At 46.8% G+C, this 20939-nt stretch overlaps 1 protein-coding gene across 1 annotated transcript in view; it reads right to left on the reverse strand.

The window, feature by feature from the left end:
* LOC125427921 (polypeptide N-acetylgalactosaminyltransferase 6-like) overlaps positions 1-19940 on the reverse strand; it is a 30006-nt gene extending 10066 nt beyond the window's left edge. Inside the window, exons 1-5 of the mRNA XM_048487488.1 lie at positions 19845-19940; positions 19488-19551; positions 17749-17983; positions 6706-6823; positions 2531-2731 (exon numbers count right to left, since the gene is read on the reverse strand). Of these exons, the coding sequence (XP_048343445.1) occupies positions 2531-2731; positions 6706-6823; positions 17749-17983; positions 19488-19551; positions 19845-19940 (714 nt within the window). The remainder of the gene's footprint in view (positions 1-2530; positions 2732-6705; positions 6824-17748; positions 17984-19487; positions 19552-19844) is intronic.
* Positions 19941-20939: the final 999 nt, after the last annotated feature.

Consider the following 20939-nt stretch of genomic DNA (forward strand, 5'->3'; position numbering starts at 1 on the left):
AAATTAGGTGCCTCGACTTATATGCGGGTCGACTTATACACGAGTATATACGGTAGTTGGAAACAATCTTCGGCAATTTCCTCATTTTCTGGGTTCAATCGGAGCAAGACCTTGCGAGGGCTCAGCCCTGGAACTGGTTTTTTTTGGGGACAAGGCTTGGCTCCTGATTATTCTCAACGGTAGTACCCCTTAGCTGCTCTCCCATCTAGAACACTGGAGAATATGTGCCCCATCATCTGGCAAAGCTCCGTTGCAATTGGCTGATGGGTAAAGCATATACTCAGCATTCTAAAAGGCCTGAGATTTAATCCCCGGAACTCCTGATAAAGGATTTCTGCTAACAGAGGCCTTTTGTGCATGTTTGGTCTCGTTGGGTCAAGTGTACAATCAGATCAGATTCTCAATTGCTTACGCCTTTCCCCCTCTTCAGAACTAACCGCAGTGCAGATCAGAGAAGCCCTGCAGTTTCCAGGAGCGGGCAAAGCATGATTTTTGACCCTGCCTGCACAGGGAAAGCAGAGAAGTATACATTTTGCTTCCTTCAGATTTTCTGCTCCTCCCTGCCTTCTCCTGCTCACACAGGAGAAATTCTGCTAGAATTTCCAGAGGACCAATAGGCTCCCTTTCTTCATTTTATTTTAAGCACTTCTGATCTATCCCAGAAGCAATAGATTGAAAGCATGGCCATTTTTAACAAAAAAGGGGCAGGCAACCACCCGAATCTGAAAACAGGAGAAGCAGGGGGCAGGCAAAATGGCCATTAGGCTTGGGGGAAACTGTGGGACACCTGCAAGTAAACAAGGAAACATGGGGAGACCTTCTGTGAAGCACACGGCCATGTGGAAAACCATAAGTACACAAAGGGCTTTCAATAGGAAAAGACCCACTTCTCCACCTGAGTACCTGGAGAGCCACTGACTGGTGCAGATACCATTGAACTACCCAGGTTGAATGTCCAGTTCTATACAAGGTGAACTCATATGTTCAGATATATCTCTTTGTTACACAGGCTATGGTTGGGTACCCCAGATACCATGAATGGAGCAGCTCTCAGAACTTGGTGGCCCCACACCAACAGTCTAGTAGGCAAGGGACAGGCCTGAAGGTTTCCTCAGAGTATCTCTGCCTTAAGAACATAAGAACATAAGAACTAGCCTGCTGGATCAGACCAGAGTCCATCTAGTCCAGCTCTCTGCTACTCGCAGTGGCCCACCAGGTGCCTTTGGGAGCTCACATGCAGGAGGTGAAAGCAATGGCCTTCTGCTGCTGCTGCTGCTCCCGCGACACCCTGGACTGTTGAGGCGTTTTACCAATCTCAGATCAAAGAGGATCAGAATTGGTAGCCATAAATCGACTTCTCCTCCATAAATCTGTCCAAGCCCCTTTTAAAGCTATCCAGGTGAGTGGCCATCACACTACCTCCTGTGGCAGCATCTTCCAAGCCTTAAATCCTACACGTTGCGTGAAGAAGTGTTTTCCTTTTAGTAGTCCCTAATTCGTAATTTCAGCGACAAGTGGATGCCCCCTGGTTCTGAGTATTTGTGAGAAAGAGAGAAAAATTTCTCTCTGTCAACATTTTCTACCCCATGCATAATTTTATAGACTTCAATCATATCCGCCCGCAGCCGTGTCGTCTCCAAACTAAAGAATTTAGCGCTGCAGCCTCTCCTCATAGGGAAGGTGCTCCAGTCCCTCAATCATCGCATTTGCCCTTCTCTGCACTTTTTCTATCTCCTCAATATCCTTTTTGAGATGTGGCGACCAGAACTGAACACAGTACTCCAAGTGCGGTCGCACCATGGCTTTATATAAGGGCATGACAATCTTTGCAGTTTTATTCTCAATTCCTTTCCTAATGATCCCCAGCATAGAGTTTGCCTTTTTCACAGCCGCCATGCATTGAGTTGTCATTCCCATGGAACTATCAACTAAGACGCCCAAATCCCTTTCCTGGTCTGTGACTGATAGCACTGACCCTTGTAGCTTGTATGTGAAGTTTGGATTTTTTGCCCCTATGTGCATCACTTTGCATTTTGAGACATTGAACTGCATTTGCCATTTCTTAGCCCACTCACCTAATTTATCAAGGTCCGCTTGGAGCTCTTCGCAATGCTTTGTGGTTCTCACCACCCTACTTAATTTGGTATCAAATTTTCCTTCTAGCAAACTGTGACTACCGGGGTGCCTGGGGAATGTTCAGACAGAACTCTTCACACTGCTAATCAGAGCCTGAACACAAAAAGCTGCCTTATACAGGGTTAGACCAATGGTCAAGCAAGATGAATGCTTTGAGTGGTAACAACTCTCAAGGGTCTCAGGATCAGGTCTTTCACATCTCACCTCCTACCTACTCCTGTTGATTAGAGATGCTGAGGATTGAACCTAGAACTTTCTGCATATGCTCTTCCACTGAGCTATGGGTCCCACAGGAGAAGGCAAAGTTATACAGGGACCCTGCATACGGAATTAAACACACCTATGGATGCTTAGACCCTTCAGAGACAATGTCGGAGGAAAACTAGCCGAATACCTCCTTAGCCATTTGGGAAGCCTGCTGATTTCTCCTGTAGAAGATCTCCTTGTAGCTGTCCATCCAGACTTCTGCCAGGCGCACTTGGTTCCTGGAGATCACTTGAGTTCCTTTTGGGAAAGTGTGGGGACTCTTTGACCGAAACACATGGCCAACCACTGAACAGGGGATGATTTCCAGCTGACCTCCACACTGCCACACCTGCAGAAGTATCCAAAGAAAACAACAAATCCTTTGGTGAAGCATGAAAAGAGCTCACCTATGTCTTGTCCAAGATGCAGAAACACCCTACCTATCAAAACAGGCCAAGGAAAGAGCTTCTCGTGATCTCTCACAGGGACTGACTTGGGAGCTCCTATTCTTGATCTTTCTCTACACCCACCTGGTGGCACTCCATGTAGAGTTTCACAAGCAATTTTTCCACACATTTTCCCCAATGTGGCATTCCCCAATGTATAAGGCTAGGCCTCCCTAGGGCTTGTAGGCCACAGTCACACTAGGCCAAGGATCATGACAGTATAGTTCATCTGAGAGGCAGTGTCTCAGAAAAGTGGACAATGCCCTTGCCCAGTTGGAACTGTTGTCAGTAGTTGGGTCCCACCTTGAAACAGCTGCCCCTGAAGGAATGTAAAAGCTGCTAACCTCCAAAAATATAATATAAAATATAATATAACAAGACCCTACTTGACAAGTTCACATAACTTTTGCCTTATAGGTTTCCAAATCAGCTTAGTCTGTTGAGCAACTTTCCCCATTCCTTAGAGCCGTCAATCTAATTTAATCTGATGAATCTCTATTTTTTTGTGCCTGCTCTTGGACTGCTGGAGCTGTTTTCTGCTTCCATCGCCTCATAAACCCAATTCTAGCAGTTGTGGCAAGATGTAGGAAAATACAGTGTAGATTTTTAGGAACTCTTGATAAGTTCAGCAAAAAAAAAAGCCTCATTTTTAAGGGAAAAATCAGATTTGAGAACAGCTTTCATCAAAATAGTTTTAGCTATGTATTCAGACTTTATTTGAACAGCATCTCATTTTTTTCTAATAAAAATTGTAACAGAAAAGGAAAGATTGCTCGCTTTCCTGAGATGTCGGCTGGCCAGGGATGGAACCAAAGGTGGCTCTTTTGGTGGATGGTTACTACCAAATGTGGCCACTCTGGGATACATGGAGTAAAACTGAATTAGAAAACAACCCGACCCTAAAAAGCACCTTGAAATTACAATTTCCCTCAAGTTATGAAGTTGGCTCTCATATTGTAGCTTTGACATTTTTCAAGTCTTAGACGGCACCTAACTTTTCAGTCAAACTACACCCCCATAAGCTCATTATTATGTAAATGTAGACAGCGACGGAGCTACCAGGGGGAAGGGGGTGCTTATTGCACCGGGCGTGCGCCAGAGAAAATCCCCCCCTTGCGGCACCCGCAGCGCCACCCCTCCCACACTTACCTTAGTGAAACAGTGCAGGTTGGAGAAGTGGCCTGTTCCCTTCAGGCTGAAAACGGCCTGGTGGGAACTACACTTCCCAGGAGACCTTGCAAGCCCCAGGGTCTCATGGGAAGCAGAGTTCCCACCAGGCAGTTTTCAGGTTAAATTAAGGTAAGGGGGTGAGGGGCAGGTCGCCACGGGGGGCGGGGCGGGGGGGGGGGCAGAGGGCAGAAAACACAGAGTGCACACTGGGCGCACTCTGGTCCAGCTACGCCTCTGAATGTAGAGGTTACATTATGTAAATATAGAGGAAACGGGAGCATCTGAGCCAAATGAATAAGCGCTGGGCTGAACACCTGCCTTTTCCTTTTTCAGGTAACTTAAAACCTGGGTGTGGCCAGAGGCATGAGTCAAAGGGAAAAGGCATCATGAGCCCTTGCTTTCAAACCCTTCGCCTCATGTGAATCATGTCTGAGGTGTCCTCGTGGCTTATAACCTGTGCTAAGTCTTACCAGATGCCTCTGTGAGATTGTGACGTATGGTTGAATACATTTGCATGAATGTGTGTTCTTCATCATAAGCATCTTTGAGGCCCCAGCGTGGGAAAAAGCAAGATAAAATAGTTAAACAGATCCAGTAAAAATCAAGAGGTAACCTTGAAGGTGGCAACATTTAGCTGGCTGGCCTCTAAGATAAAGAAATGGTAGGATAGCTAGCCCCAGGATGTGCCTTAGTAGTTATATTTTAATATTTTAATATTTCACTTGTATTTTAAAATCATTGTTTGGGACACTTAACACTGTGAAATTATATATTTTATGTTTTAATGTATTTATGTAATTACGTGATGGTCTTGAACCAATTTGAATCTATTATTATTGTTTGATTTCACAGCTGCCAGTTCTTTAGCTGGTTGTTGGCCTTCCATAACAATTCGAGCCTCACTCAGAGGCCTAGGAAATTGTAATGTATCGGTGTAGCATTCGTGCGGATCCCAGCAAGGCTGCCTTCTGAATCTAATAGATGTTAATTTTGTCAATTTGAAGATGTTTCAAGCACTGCTCTAGTGTTTTCGGAATGGCGACCAGGGTGCCGATTACCACTGGGACGACCTCAGCTGGTTATTATTATTATTATTATAGTTAGCAGGGACGTAGGTATAGATTTTTATGGGGGGTGCGGGGGGGCCACACCCCCACACGCCCCTAGGGCATGGCCATGCCTCCCCAAGCCCCGCCCCTGGCCTAGCGCTTATAAAAGCAGTACTCCGAGGCCGGGGACTCCCCTGCCCTGCCCCCCCCGCCCCTCCCCTCTGGGCAGAGGCATAGAGAGAAAACGGAGCCTGGTGCAAAATCTGAGCCCCCCCCCAGGCAGCTGCTGTGATGCTGGAATCCACCCCCAAACAGCATCACTTTCAATGGTGTTTAAACTAGAGAGCCCAAATTCTCCTTTTAAATCCACCTTAAAGGGAGAATCTGGGGTCCCCGGTTAATTTCAACATTAGAAAGTGATGCTGTTTTGGAGTGTGGATTATCCTTCACCCTGAAACAGCATCACTTTCAATGTAGGCGTAGTGGGTTAAGAGCAGGTGCATCTCTAATTTGGAAGAACCGGGTTTGATTCCCTGCTCTGCCACTTGAGCTGTGGAGGCTTATCTGGGGAATTCAGATTAGCCTGTGCACTCCCACATAAGCCAGCTGGGTGACCTTGGGCTAGTCACAGCTTTTTGGAGCTCTCTCAGCCCCACCCACCTCACAGGCCAGTGTTTGTTGTGAGGGGAAACAAGGGGCAAGGAGATTGCCAAGCCTCTTTGGAGGTCTCTCCACTACAGGAGAGGGGGGGATATAAAGCCAAACTCTTATTCTTCTTCTAAACTTTGAGGACCTCAGATTCTCCCTTTAAATCCCATGCCGAAGGGGTGGATTTAAAAAGGAAGAATCTGGGGAAATTGCAAGTGCCTGCTGTCAGGGGAGTGCAATTGTTACAGCTAGAAGCACACCGAAACTTTCAAGGGGAGTATCTTTAGGAGTCTCTCCTAATGATACTACACAGGTTTGGTGAAGTTTGGTTCAGGGGGTCCAAAGTTATGGACCCTCAAAGGTGTAGCCTTCATCTTCTATTAGCTCCCATTGGAAACAATGGGGGATGGGGGCACCCCTTTTGGTAGTCCATAGCTTTGGACCCCCAGGACCAAACTTCACAAAACCTGGGTGGTATCAATAAGAGACTCTCCTGATAATACATCCCAAGTTTGGTGAAGTCCTGTTCAGGGGGTCCAAAGTTATGGACCCTGAAATGTGTAGCCCCCATCTTCTATTAGCTCCCATTGGAAACAATGGAGGATGGGGGGCACCCCCTTTGGGAATCCATAACTTTGGACCCCCTGAACCAAACCTCACCAAACCCCGGTAGTATCATCAGGAGAGTCCCCGAAACAATCCCTGAATGTTTGGTGCTGCTAGCCCAAACAATGCGCCCCGTGCAGGCCAAAAACCGAAAAAGCACTAAAATGTTTTTAAAACCCACAAACGGGTGGGCGGAGCTTCGGACATGAATGGGTTTTTTTTTCAAACCCGAGACACCCCACCCCCCGTTACCTACGTCCATGATAGTTAGATAGATAAACGACAGAAGATGGCTTTCTGTAGAATTCTGTTGCTTTTTTCGATAGCTAGTAAATAAATTTCCCCTGTACTGGGATATCGGTATAGCTTTCTTGGTTCCACAGCAAACAGAGCTTCTTTCTTACCCGAAAGGACATCTCCACATTCTCCCCTCCCCAGATTTCCATCTGATCGTCGTAGGATCCTATGTGTTCAAAATAGGACCTAGAAATGGCAAACAGGCCGCCAGCAAATGTGGGAGACCTGTACAAGAAGAGAGAAACACAGCTTTGCAAACGTGATGTCAAGATGAGCAAGGCACAGATGTTTACTGAAGAGGAAATGCAAGCAGAGCTCTCTCCTTGCCTGTCAGTGTTTCAATTCCTTCCGGTAATTAAGTAGCTCTTTCTACACAGCATGTTTATAAAAGTGAGATCTTTCAGGTCTCAAGACCTGACGCCTTCAGATGCCACTATTAGTGACTGTGGAGGAGCCACCAAACATTACCTCAGGAACCCTAAATTAGATTTCCTCTGGAACATTTCTCACACCATCCAGACCAGGGGTCTGCAACCTGCGGCTCTGGAGCTGCATGCGGCTCTTTCAGCCTTATACTGTGGCTCCACATGGCCTGGAGGTTGGAGGGTAGCATGGGCGTGTCCTTCCAGCCCTCCAGAGTAGCGCTGGAAAGAAAGGTGAGCTCCGTGTATGAGGACTCCGCTTTTCATGTTCCCTCTACTCACCACCCCTTCCAGCGCTGCTCTGGAGGGCTGGAGGGACATGCCCAAGCTGCCCTCCGACCCCTGGAGGTCAGAGGGTAGCGTGGACATGTCCCTCCAGAGCAGCCGCCATCCCCCCTCTGCCATCCCCGCAGCTGCCATCCCCCCTCTCCCCACAGAGGGGGTTCTCCTGCCCGGCACCTCCGCCTCCCAGCGCTGGAAGGAAAGGTGAGTGGAGGGGCCGAACTGGAGGCGGCTCCATGTGGAGCCGCCTCTCTGGCTCGGTAGACCTTCAGGGCCATGGAAAACAGGTCCAAATGGCTCTTTGGGTGGTAAAGGTTGCCGACCCCTGATCCAGACCTAAATCAAACAGTATAACAGAAACGAATCACATCATATATCCAGTGCTGTGAGCCCCTCCCTCTCCCTCCCTTGCATGCCACCCCACCCTCCCCTTCCCTTGCATGCCACCCCTCCCCTCCCTCCCCCCATTAGGGTGGGTGGGCCATGTCCAGATGTTGGGTCCCCTCCCCTCCCTCTCCCTCCCTTGCATGCCACCCCCCTCCCTCCCCTCCCTCTGTTCACAGTTTCCCCCTCTTGGCAGCCATGACCTCACTCCCTCAGTTACAACTGGTAGGCTGGTCCCATGCAGAGTTCCATCATTGAAGGAGACCAGGTGATTCACACAGGCCAAACAATGCACTTTCAATCCCCTTTCAATGCACTTTGCAGTGGGATTTTACTGTGTGAACTTGTTAAAAAGTGCACTGAAAATGGATTGAAAGTGCATTATTCAGTACCTGTGAAAAGTGCTAAATCTCCAACAAGGAACAGAGCCTTTTCTACAATATCCCTGAAGCTTTGGAAAAAGGTTTTGAGAAGTTCGTAAGAATTATCTCTCAAGCGAGCTTTTGACAGCTGATTGGCTATCGTGTGTGGGTGTGGGGGACATGTTGCTACTAAAGACTGCAAATTCCTTGTTTGGCTTGAATTAAACATTCAGCATAAGTGCAACTGGAATAAAATGCACATTGTCCGTTACTTTTTACTTCGCACATCCTCAAATTTTAGATTGTCAGGTCCTCGGGGTAGAAACTCCCACTTGGTAAAATATCATGGCATTGTTAACAGTTAACAAAAAGATACTAAATAATTTATTTGGCTTCTTAAAAATAATGTGGGGCAGCAGCCTAAAATATTGTTTTCTGTTTTAACCTTTTCTCGTGATTCTTTACTTTTAACCTTGCTGTGACTGGCAAATGGATAGATCAGTGATGGCGAACCTTTTCGAGACTGAGTGCCCAAATTACAAACACCCAAACCCACTTATTTATTGCAAAGTGCCAACGCGGCAATTTAACCTGAATAACTCCCTCGAGCAGGGGCCAGCCTGCTGTAGCCTCCAGCAAATCTCACATGCGCCGCTCTGCGCCTCTCTAGCATCTCTGCCGCCTCTGCCTCTGAGGTGCACGCACATCAAGTCCAGCGGTCCAGGCCAGCCTAGATGTGTGGGGGGAGGCGATTTCCCCCCCACATGACAAACTCTGTGCGTGTGTGCCCACAGAGAGGGCTCTGAGTGCCACCTCTGGCACCCGTGCCATAGGTTCGCCACCGCTGGGATAGATCCTCTTGGCGAAGGAGGAAAACTGGCTGGGCCCAAAACAGTTGAAACAGCAACAGCACACACTTAAAGAGAACGTGAAGCATGTCTTGGCTGTCTACATCAAAAGCAGCAGAAACTACCTGGATGCTTAGAACGGACGCTCATTCATTAGAGGCTTTGGAGGTTGCTGTTTTCCAGGCAGACCAGACTGGTGGGAGGAGACTTTATTTATCCTCAGCTATCATTACTGCAAATGTACATTACAGAGCCATAAATAAGAACACCGGGGGATTCGGCTTTTTTATTCTGCTCTGCTTTCATAATCAGTTACCTCTCCAAACGTGACAAAAGAAAAGTAAACAAAACAAAAAAAGAAAAAGAAAAAGAGCGGAGATCAGAGCCTACAATTGGTTCGAGGAGGGCCCCCCCCCCTTTTTCAAAAACAGCTATGTTCTTAATCAAGAAGGGCCTGTGGGAGATTAGGAGCTGCTAAAAAGCCAAATTACCAACTTCTCCTCTTTCTCTCTTAAAATACAGGGGAAAAAAGAGAGAGGAATCCCAGAGCTCCTTTCATTGGGGCAGAACAGTCTCCCGTCTGACCTCTGCACAAAGAGGAGCTGTACTTGAGGCCAAAAGGAACAGGATTTTGTCTCGCTATCGCCGATGACGAGGGCCAAGGGCTGGTATTGAATGTCTCCTGCTTTTTGAGTTCAAGGTCATTTCAAGCTTTAAGAGATTGGGATACCTGTTACCTTAATGACTCTGCAGCCGCCCATTGCCAAAACAGACAAGAGGTTGGCAGAGTTTGAAAGAGAAAGGAACAGACCCCGTTTCTTTCATGTCAGGGCCCTCTTTATCCTGCTCTTGAAGAGAAAAAAAAATTGTCATTGTTTTTACTCATCAGAAAAAAAACACCCTCTGTGGATTAGATCTTATGATTCTGTTCTGAAAATGGCAGCTCCTTTTCCTGGCTGTGGACTCTGCCTGAGAAGGCCCCTTGTGCCAGAGGACAGCTCCACAGTTAATGAAGAAGAGTTTGGATTTATACCCCCCCTTTCTCTCCTGTAAGGGGGCTGACAATCTCCTTTCCCTCCCCTCCCTCACAACAAACACCCTGTGAGTTAGGTGGGGCTGAGAGAGCTCCAAAGAACTGTGACTTGCCCAAGGTCACCCAGCTGTGTTGGAGTGCACAAGCTAATCTAGTTCCCCAGATAAGCCTCCACAGCAGAGCAGGGAAATCAAACCCAGTTTCCCAGATTGGAAGTAGCAGAGCGGGGAAATCAAACCCAGTTTCCCAGATTGGAGTGCACCTGCTCTTAACCACTACACCAGTGGTGGCGAACCTATGGCACGGATGCCAGAGGTGGCACTCAGAGCCCTCACTGTGGGCACGGGGCCTCTGGCTTGGGCTGCACCTATCCCAGTTTATACAGTTTAGTATCCCAGAACAATCGACCTTATTAAGTGTGTGCAGTCTTCCGATTCAAGAAATTTTATCTGGATGGGTAATCTACTAATTAACTGAAACACTTCTCTTCTTACACAAATTTTATGAGAAGGGGAGGGCATACTTTGTTTCTAGAAGAAAGCATTACAAACTGTCATCCAACCGTCATTCTCTGTGTGAATGTTAAGTGCTGTCAAGTGGCTTCCAACTTATAGTGACTTCATTAATCAATGTCCTCCAAAACAACGTCATTCAGCAACCAGGAAATTTCTTGTAGGAAGCATATGTACATGTTCTTTGTTGTAGCCACCAATACCCATGATATCTTATGCAGTAATGTAAGATGTCCTCTCTTCCAATGTGTGTGTTAAATGCTGTCAAGTTGCTTCCAATTCATGGCTGCCTTATGAATTAATGACCTCCAAAATGTCCTATAACTAACAGCCTTGCTCAGGTCTGGCATTGAGGGCTATGACTTCCTTTATTGAGTCAATCCATCTCATGCTGCATCTTCCTCTCTTTTTGCTGCAGTGGTGGAGCTACAAGGGGAAAGGGGGGTGCACCGTGCACACGCCTGGGGGGGTGCAGAAAATTGCCCCCAGGCCCCTCCCCCTTTCCCCCACCCCCATGGCACCCCCACCCATCCCCCTTCCTACATTTACCCTAGTTCCTTTCCTTTTCCTAGAACTTTTTCAAGCCGCAAAAAGGCCTGTTCACAGTAAAAACGGCCTGAGGAACTACAGTTCCCAGGAGACCTTGGGGCTCACAAGGTCTCCTGGGAAGTATAGTTCCCAACAGGACATTTTTAAGCCTGAACTGTGAATAGGCCTTTTTCAGCCCCTAAAGAAAAAAGTTATAGAAAAAGGAAGAAAAGAACCTTTCACAGTAGTAATTCGTGGGTGAAGCAGGGAAACCTGCAATGGGGGGCACACTTGCTGTGGCCATGGGGGGCGGAAAATTTAGACTGCACACCGGGCGCAGTTTGGCCCAGCTACGCCTCTGTTTTGTTGCCATAATCTTTTCCTAGCGTTATTGTCTTTTCCATTGACTCCTGTATTCTCAAAATGTGACCCAAGTTCAAAAGCTTCAGTTTAATCATCATAGCTTTCAGGGAGAGTTCAGGCTCGATTTGATCTAGAATCCCCTTATTCGTCTTTCTGGCACTCTACGGTCTGTAAAAGTCTCCTCCGATACTACATTTCAAATGAATCCACTTTCTTCCTGTCAGATTTCTTTATCATCCAATTTTCACCCCCTTACATAGGAACACGGAATACTGTGGCATGAATTAACTTGATCTTGGTGTCCAGGGACGCATCTTTACACTTAAAAAATATTTTTCAGCATCCTCATGACTGCTCTTCCCAGTCTCAATTTCCTACAGTTCCCCAAAATGCTGATGGAAGGAAAAGAGGTCATGATGTGCCCAAGACTCCAGCCAGGGTTGATAATAAAGAAGATCATTTCATACTTATTTGTGCAGGGCATGGAAAACTGGGGAGATCTTCCTTGAAGCAGCTATGGATAAGGTGACCAAATTGGATACCTTGTATGAGCCCTGGAGACCCGGGGTAAGTGACTGCATCATTGCGCGCTCTACCCAATAGCGCAGCCGCGAGGAGCGCACTTTTTTCTGTTTTCACTGCCGTTTCCCGCCCTACCAGGGGTAGGGAACCTTTAACACTCAAAGAGCCATTTGGACCCGTTTTCCACGGGAAAAGAAAACACTTGGAGCCGCAAATAATTTTTGACATTTAAAATAAAGATAACACTGTATATATTGGGGTTTTTTTACCTTTTACTCCGCTCATTCCTGAGAAGCGCATGGATGCGTCCGCCCTGCTGCCACCAGGGCGGGCAAGGATGGGGCCAGAATATTGACCATTTTCGCCGGCCGCCCGGGAAAGCGCCCGCCCATTTCGAGCGGGGTGGGCGAGAGAAGAAGCCCGTGAAGCGTGCCCTACTGCCTGCAGGGTGGGCAAGGATGAAAGCAGTGGCAGCCTCGCTGGCTGCCGGGAGAGATGCCCACCCAGCTCCAACAGAGCGGAGGGCTTGAGGGGAAACCATTAGAAGCGCAGCCCAGGCTGACTGCTTGGGCAGTTGGTGCGTCGCCCTGCTGCCACCCAGAGCGGGCGAGGATGGGGAGCCAACGGCTCGGCTTCATTGGAGAAAGCTGCAGTGCAGGAGCAGAAGAGCCTTCCGCTGTCGCGACTCTCGAGCCCGCGAGTTCCCCTACCCCTGCACTATACTATGTCTCAGAAAAAAGATGACAGTAGAACTGTATATCCTTCTGCCACAGAACTCAACATGCCGGCTCTTCTTTGTTACAGAATGCTTGGCCTGGATCCTAGTGCCCACCACGTTGCAAAATGCAAGTATTGGTAACAGCCATTCAATGAACTATGAATGCTCTTGCATCAAAGTACTGTGTTCATAATGCACAAAATAATGGTTTTGATAAAGGGAGCGGTGCACCAAGAAATGAACTAGTATTCCATGTGGGTTTATATTCAAATGTGTAGGCTTGACCTGGTGCTCTCCCACCCACTGAACCTCAACTGACCGCCCCTGGGGCATGGCCACGCCTCCCCAAGCCCCACCCCTGGCCTAGCGCTTATAAAAGCAGCTCTCCAAGGCCGGGGACAGCTGGGCTCCCCTGCCCTGCCCTCCCCCTGCCCATGCACTGGCTGGGCACCCAGCCAAGCAGCCATCGGACCTTCCTTCTGCCCTCCCCTCTGGGCAGGGGGGCTTAGAGGGAAAATGGGACCCAGTGCAAAATCCCAGGTTTTCGCCCCCCCCCCCCCCCCCCCCCAAGCCGCTGTGATGCTGGAATCCACTTACAAACGAAGCATCACTTTCAATGGTGTTTTAAACTAGAGAGCCTAAATTCTCCTTGCTAAAATCCCACATTAAAGGGAGAATCTGGGATCCCTGGTTAAACAACATTGTGAAGAGATGTCTGTTTTAGGTGGATTATCCCTCCACCCTGAAACAGCATCCCTTTCAATGTGGCCGTGGTGGTTAAGAGCAGGAGCATTCTACTCTGGAGGAACGAGGGTTTGATTCCCTGCTCTGCTGCTTGAGCTGTGGAGGCTTGTCTGGGGAATTCAGATTGGCCTGTACGTCCCACATAAACCAGCTGGGTGGCCTTGGGGCTACTCACAGCTTTTCGAAGACTCTCAGGCCCACCCACCTTACAGGGTGTTTGTTGTGAAACAGGAACCCAGGAGATTGTAAGCCCCTTTGAGTCTCCTACAGGAGAGAAAGGGGGGATATAAATCGTCAAACTCTTCTTCTTCTTCTAAACTGAGGGACCTCAGATTCTCCCTTTAAATCGAAATAGAAAGGGGTTGATTTAAAAGGAGAATCTAGGAAATCTAGAATTACTACTTTGTCAGGGGTGCAATTGTTAAGCTAGAAACACCAACTTTCAGGGGTATCTTTGGGAGTCTCTCCTAATGTGTTACTACACAGATTTAATTGAAGTTTGGTTCAAGGAGTGTCACAAGTTCTCAGGACCCCTCAAAGGTGCTTAGCCTTCATCTTCTATTAGCTCCCATTGGAAACAATGGAGGATAGGGGCACCCCCTTTGGGAGTCCATAACTTTGGACCCCCTGAACCAAACCTCACCAAACCTGGGTAGTTATCATCAGGAAAGTCCCCCAAACAATCCCTGCTAGCCCAAACAATGCAGCCTACGGGCCAAAAAACCGAAAAAAATACTGACATCTTTTTTGAAACCCACTACGCAGGAGAATTGGGACACATGAATGGGGGGGGTTGAACCCGAGAACCCCCCCTTACCTACGTCCTTGGTTCCTGTATCATGTAACCAGAGATAACTGTGAGGTTTCCTTTCCCTTATCCATCCTTTCCCTCCTATGATTTCAACAGTTTTACTCTGGTTTGTTGATGCACCATACTGGCTTTATTGTGGACTGTTTTCTGTATTTTATTGTGTTTTAATTTGTACTGTATTTTTATGAATAGGTTGACAGCCGCTTTGAGCCTGCGATGGCAGGGAGAATGGGTTACATGAGACATGAACCATGAAATGCATGAGACATGTGACTTGGGTTGGGTTAGGGGCTCCTAGACCCGACGTGCAACCATAAGGACCATCGCCTTAGAAAATGCCCCATCGCTCAATAGCACTGCATTGTTTCTCCTGTGGGGCCACATACCCTGGCCACAAATCATATGTCTGAGGGTGATGGGGCCTAGGACATGGGAAAACACGGTCGTACATAATTACTTCTGCTCTGGAAAACAGCAGGGGAGGCAAGATGAAAATCTGGCCTCTGCTGCTTGGGCACTCCCAACTCACATAGAGCGCAAGAATGCTTTCTAAGGTGAATCCCGTGGTGAACAGTTTAACTGCGTGACAGTTTGAGACAGCGCAGATCTGACTCACGACATACAAGTGATGCAGATAAAGCCCTCTGACAGAATAAAAACCAGAAAACTCGACATTTATCAATGGCCACATTGTGCACGACAACAATCAACACTCTTCAGTCCCCGATCTATATACATTCCAAAGTGAAAGTTTCATGTTTCGTAAGGAATAACGGTTGTTCCCATTCCTCCCTCAGTTTTATTACAAGACAGGAAAAAGTCTGGAGAGTTTTGTTTTTAACACTCAATATGACCGGATTGAATAAAACAAGAAACAAAACCAGTATTTTGAATGCAATGGAGAAGATTGAATTTGCCCGCTTAGGGTTTTAAGAGATGAAGGGAAGAGCCAGATCTCCTCTTAATGAGAAGCTTCACGAAGCAAGCGTGACCTGTATGGAGCAGGAGCCGGAGTAACATGATCCACTTTCCATTTGTGGGCTGACTTCATAATGACCCCCCTTCACTCAAAACTGAAGGAGGTTACATCCCTTTGCCATCCTGCTTACCAACCCCCTCGTCCTCCCCCCTCCACCAGTGACTGTCTGAGCTGTAAAATGGCACAATCGAACTATTTTGAAGGCTTTTGTTTCCAAGGGCTTCCAGGGGAAAGATCACAGATCTCACTGGGCATGAAAATCAGTGGAACAAGGAATGCAGATTCAGAGGAGTTGCTGGCTTTCACATTACTCGAAACTTGGGAGACTAATTTGGTCGGGCACGCCTCCCATCCGTCTGGGTGAAAAGGATATGAATGACACCTGCTTCATACAAATAGCATCCCAAAGATGCGCTACGTCTTATTTTCAGGGGATGTCTTATTTTTCCACTCCACAGCTGAATGCTCTGGTCGACAGACGTACTTCAAAACAAAAACTTTGCTACGTCTTACTTTTGGGGGGATGCTTTATATTGAGCACTTCAGCAAAACCTCTACTACGTCTTATTCTCAGGGGATGTCTTATTTTTGGGAACTGAACACAGTCCTCCAAGTGCGGTCACACCACGGCTTTATATAAGGGCATGACAATCCTTGCAGTTTTATTATCAACTCCTTTCCTAATTATCCCCAGCATAAGAGTTTGCCTTTTTCACAGCTGCCATGCACTGAGTTGACATTCCCATGGAACTATCAACTAAGATGCCCAAATCCCTTTCCTGGTCTGTGACTGATAGCACTGACCCTTGTAGCGTGTATGTGAAATTTGGATTTTTTTGCCCCTATGTGCATCACTTTGCATTTTGCTACACTGAACTGCATTTGCCATTTCTTAGCCCACTCACCTAATTTATCAAGGTCCGCTTGGAGCTCTTCGCAATCCTTTGTGGTTCTCACCACCCTACATAATTTGGTATCATCTAAAAACTTGGCCATCACGCTACCCACCCCTACTTCCAGGTAGGTCTTATTTTTGGGGAAACAGGTAATAGTGTAAAAGTGTATATGCTTTTTTCTTGTTTGTATGTTGAGAAAGCACACGACAATCTATTTCTCCTTCTTCTTCATGGCCACATATTACTATTTCTGGGGCCTCGGGGGCCTCCCATGCCCAGCCAACAATGTATCACTCATGGGACCTTAGGGGCCCTCATTTACCTGATACATATATCTGGGGCTTCAGGGGTAGTGGGCTATGTAGGGAAGGGCTCTTGAGGGCACAAGAGTTAGGAGGTTTTGTGGCCAGGTAGAGGGGTTCCCCAAAAGAGAAGCATTAATTATGAAAGTGTTGGTATTTGCAAGTGTCTGTCACAATTCAGACACGAAGGGGTTAACTATGTCCATGCTAATTAGTGACTGAGATCAGAGTTTTATGGCCAGTTCATTGATTAAGCTAATAATTCATGCTTAGCATTGCCTATCATGGTCTGACCAGTCACATAGACAGAAGTTATAAAGTAAAGTATGTTTCTTTGTCTCACACACGAGGCCACATTGATGATGATGATGATGAAGAAGAAGAGTTGGATTTCTATCCCCCCTTTCTCCTGCAGGTGACTCAAGGGGGCTTACAATCTCCTTGCCCTTCCCCTCTCACAACAAACACCCTGTGAGGTAGGTGGGGCTGAGAGAGCTCCGAAAAGCTGTGACTAGCCCAAGGTCACCCAGTTGGCATGTGTGGGAGTGCAAGGCTAATCTGAATTCCCCAGATAAGCCCCCACAACTCAAGCGGCAGAGTGGGGAATCAAACCCGGTTCCCTCAGATTAGAATGCACCTCCTCCTAACCACTACGCCACTGCTGCTCGTGTGAGGTGAACACACGAGGAATACCTTTGCCTTGCTAGGTAGGCACCATGTGGCACAACAAGGTGCTGAGCTATGTATCCAAGTTAGTATTAGGATAGAAAGCTGTTTGTTGTTTTCTTCCATGTAAACTCTTCCTAATAGAAAAGTAAACTCATTTATATAAAGCCAGCAACTGTCTGACGGTCTCCTGCTACTCTGCCAAATATTAAGTTAAGAAACCCAACAAAAAGGTACTTTCAGCAAGGGCTTACGTAACCCCCATGCTCAGAATGGGTTGACCCAGTAAGGGGTGGAGACTCAAAGTAGCAAGAGGCTGCAGCAAACCTCATGTAGTTTGGAGGAGACAAGGCTACCAGACTCGGACCTTGATTTCTATAAGCCCTTAACACCTTGTTCAGGTAACTGCAATGTTGTTGGGAACTACTGGGAAGGTAGTTGTTTGTTTTTGCTATGTTGCCAAATGTTGGAGTTTATTGTTTCAGGGTTTTTTATGTTTAGCAATGGAATTTGGGGAGTTCTCCTGACCAGCTTCATCATGTTGAAGCCTGTTCATCAAGCCCTTGGAGTCTTCAGGAGCCAACCCACTTGCAAAGAAGAATTGGACTTAGCAATACCAGAAGACTAACCAGAAGGACTTGAAATGAAACCTTGAAGTGTGATATTAAATGTTGATGTTATATGTTAAGAAAGTAAACCATTTTGTTTTCAAAATTGTTGTTGCAAACTCATTCCAAGTTCTGCCCCCACAGAACCCACAAGCTGAAGTTACACTTACTTGATAGGGTAAGTCTCATCCTTCCTTCTCTGCTTCTCATGCTGAGGGATGGCCTCCCATCCGAAAGTCAGGCTCCAGTCAAAGTTACCCCGACTGTGCTGCTTCCCATATTGAATCGGCTTGGAAAATTCAAAGGTGTTCAGGTCAATGGTGGTGATGTCAGGGCTGACCACAGCTGTAGGTTCCTCTGCAATGCGGGATAAGAGAGGTTCTAACCAGCCATGGAAACATTCACCTAGCAAAAAAAAAAGGGGAAGGAAGGGGTAAGATATCTGAAGCTGCAATCACAAGTTTTGTTTTGCTCTTAGTTTCCAAAATACTGCAATTAAAAAAAACCCAAACAGCTCTTGCGTGCATTTGCTCTCTCTCCAATCAGTGGCTGGAACACACCATTAATTTTTTGTTGGTGTGTTACTGACCACACAGATATATACAAAACTCAGTTTTCTGGATGTATATTCCCATGGTATATTTTGCTCAACATATACTGGTCTACTCTATTATATAAGAACATAAGAACTAGCCTGCTGGATCAGACCAGAGTCCATCTAGTCCAGCATTCTGCTACTCGCAGTGGCCCACCAGGTGCCTTTGGGAGCTCATGTGCAGGATGTGAAAGCAATGGCCTTCTGCTGCTGCTGCTCCTGAGCACCTGGTCTGTTAAGGCATTTGCAATCTCAGATCAAAGAGGATCAAGATTGGTAGCCATAGATCGACTTCTTCTCCATAAATCTGTCCAAGCCCTTTTTAAAGCTATCCAGGTTAGTGGCCACCACCACCTCCTGTGGCAGCATATTCCAAACACCAATCACACGTTGCGTGAAGAAGTGTTTCCTTTTGGCTGAGTCCTAGGTCACCCCCCAGCATTTTCAATGGAATGCCCCCTGGTTCTATTAATGAGAAAGAGAGAAAAATTTCTCTCTGTCTACATTTTCTACCCCATGCATAATTTTATAGACTTCAATCATATCCCCCCTCAGACGTCTCCTCCTCGAAACTAAAAGGTCCCAAACGCTGCAGCACCTCTCTTCCATGGGAAGGTGCTCCAATCCTTCAATCATCCTCGTTGCCCTTCTCTGCACTTTTTCTATCTGTTCGATATCCTTTTTGAGATGTGGCAACCAGAACTGAACACAGTCCTCCAAGTGCGGTCGCCAGCAGGATCCAAGAATAGATATCCTAGTCTTCAAAACAAACTAAGATACTCTGACGGACAGCAGCAGACTTTGTACTCTTGTTGAAGGAACATTGGAAGACTAAAACATGTCCCTGAAGAAACCTGCTGGCAAAATGTGTAAGGAATTTTTAGCTAATAAAAAAAAAGTACTTTACTTGCACCGTTGTATTTGATCTTATTTCTGTTTTATCATTGTAGCCTCACTATCATTAACTATGCGATCATGCATTTACACAAAATCACCATACTGTATGTGTAGAAAGCTTCTTGAATTCATAGAATCATAGAGTTGGAAGAGACCCCAGGGGCCATCAAGTCCAACCCTCTGCAATGCAGGAACACATAATCAAAGCACTCCTGATAGATGGCCATCCAGTCTCTTTAAAAACTTCTAAAGGAGGAGACTCCACCACACGCTGAGGTAGTGCATTCCACTGTCAAATAGCCCCTACTGTCAGGAAGCTTTTCCTGATGTTTAGGTGGAATCTCTTTTCCTTCTCCTTGAACCCATGACTCCTGGTCCTAGTCTCTGGAGCAGCAGAAAACAAGCTTGCTCCCTCACCTATATGACATCCCTTATGTGTGCTGCCTGCCGCCTCTGAGCCCATGTGGACTTCGGAAGCATTCTAGAAATTTAATCCAGGTTTGGGCTTAATACACCTGAAAATTTTTGAATTCCTGACAAAAAACTGGCATGGGAATTTTGTTTTTTTTAAAAAAAAATGTCAGACCTGACAAATATTTTTTTTAAATCGTGCACACCCTTAGTAATAATACAACCTAATACAGCCTTGTACAAGCTTCAGGGTAGGGCATTTGTGTTTGCAAAATTTGCAGTGCCTGCTTACAGAATTGTAACAGGGCTGCGCATGGAAGTAAATGACAGAGTAGGCGGTTTATCAGTGGATAGGTGCGTTACCAGAGTAAGATAAGCACAGTTGAAGACGGCTTGGAATGGCATGTAGTTTGTTCCGTCCAGCCTCTCAAAAGGCAAACTGGTAGCTGTAAACAACATGACTGCCTCTGTACCACACACAGCCCGTGCACTTCACGCCAACAACACTCCTCAGCACTACCTTACTCCCGTGTAACGGCAAACTCTGGGCCCATAACCTGACAGAGTAGGCGGTTTATCAGCGGATAGGTGCGTTACCAGAGTAAGATAAGCGCAGTTGAAGACGGCTTGGCACGGCAGACGAATAACTCCACACCACACAGTAGCTTCACTTCAAAGAAGGAATTTTACTTTCAGGTGCAAGCTGTATACAGTGAAAACCAAGGAACAAACCGGCAGCATGCCTCGCAGTAAACAAGAAACCCTAACGGACACTGTACACTGATCGTGCTCTGATTATATACAATCACTGACCAATCACTGTGAAGGTCACTGCACTGGATCAGACTGGTTGGGTTCAGTTGCATCAGGCTTTGCCAACTGACCCTGGATGACAGGAGCTGTCACTCAGATCACCATGATCTGCGCACAAGATGCACACCATATTTATTTTGCTTCCCTGACAGTAAACTAGTGGGGGGGAAACAGTGCCTGGTGGAGAAAGGGGAACAGAATGAATCTGCACAGGGGAAACTTCTGCCAACTGGTAAATCTGACGGGTAAATCAGAAGAAGACAGATAACTGAGCCCAGGGCTTGCCCTTACAAAAGCCATTTGCTTGACGAGCATACATGTGTACAGAGAAATGAAGGGATATATGAATATCGGGAACACTTATATATAGCAACAATTCTGTTTCCCCTGTTTACTTCAGGGGGAATGCTTTTCTGTCAAGTCAGGCGTGGCAGGACAGTTCAAAAAGGATATTGAGGAGATAGAAAAAGTGCAGAGAAGGGCAACAAGGATGATTGAGGGACTGGAGCACCTTCCCTATGAGGAGAGGCTGCAGCGTTTGGGACTCTTTAGTTTGGAGAGGAGACGTCTGAGGAGGGATATGATTGAAGTCTATAAAATTATGCATGGGGTAGAAAATGTTGACAGAGAGAAATTTTTCTCTCT

The sequence above is a fragment of the Sphaerodactylus townsendi genome, linkage group LG03 (genome assembly GCF_021028975.2).
Source record: "Sphaerodactylus townsendi isolate TG3544 linkage group LG03, MPM_Stown_v2.3, whole genome shotgun sequence".
Taxonomy (NCBI): Eukaryota; Metazoa; Chordata; class Lepidosauria; order Squamata; family Sphaerodactylidae; genus Sphaerodactylus; species Sphaerodactylus townsendi.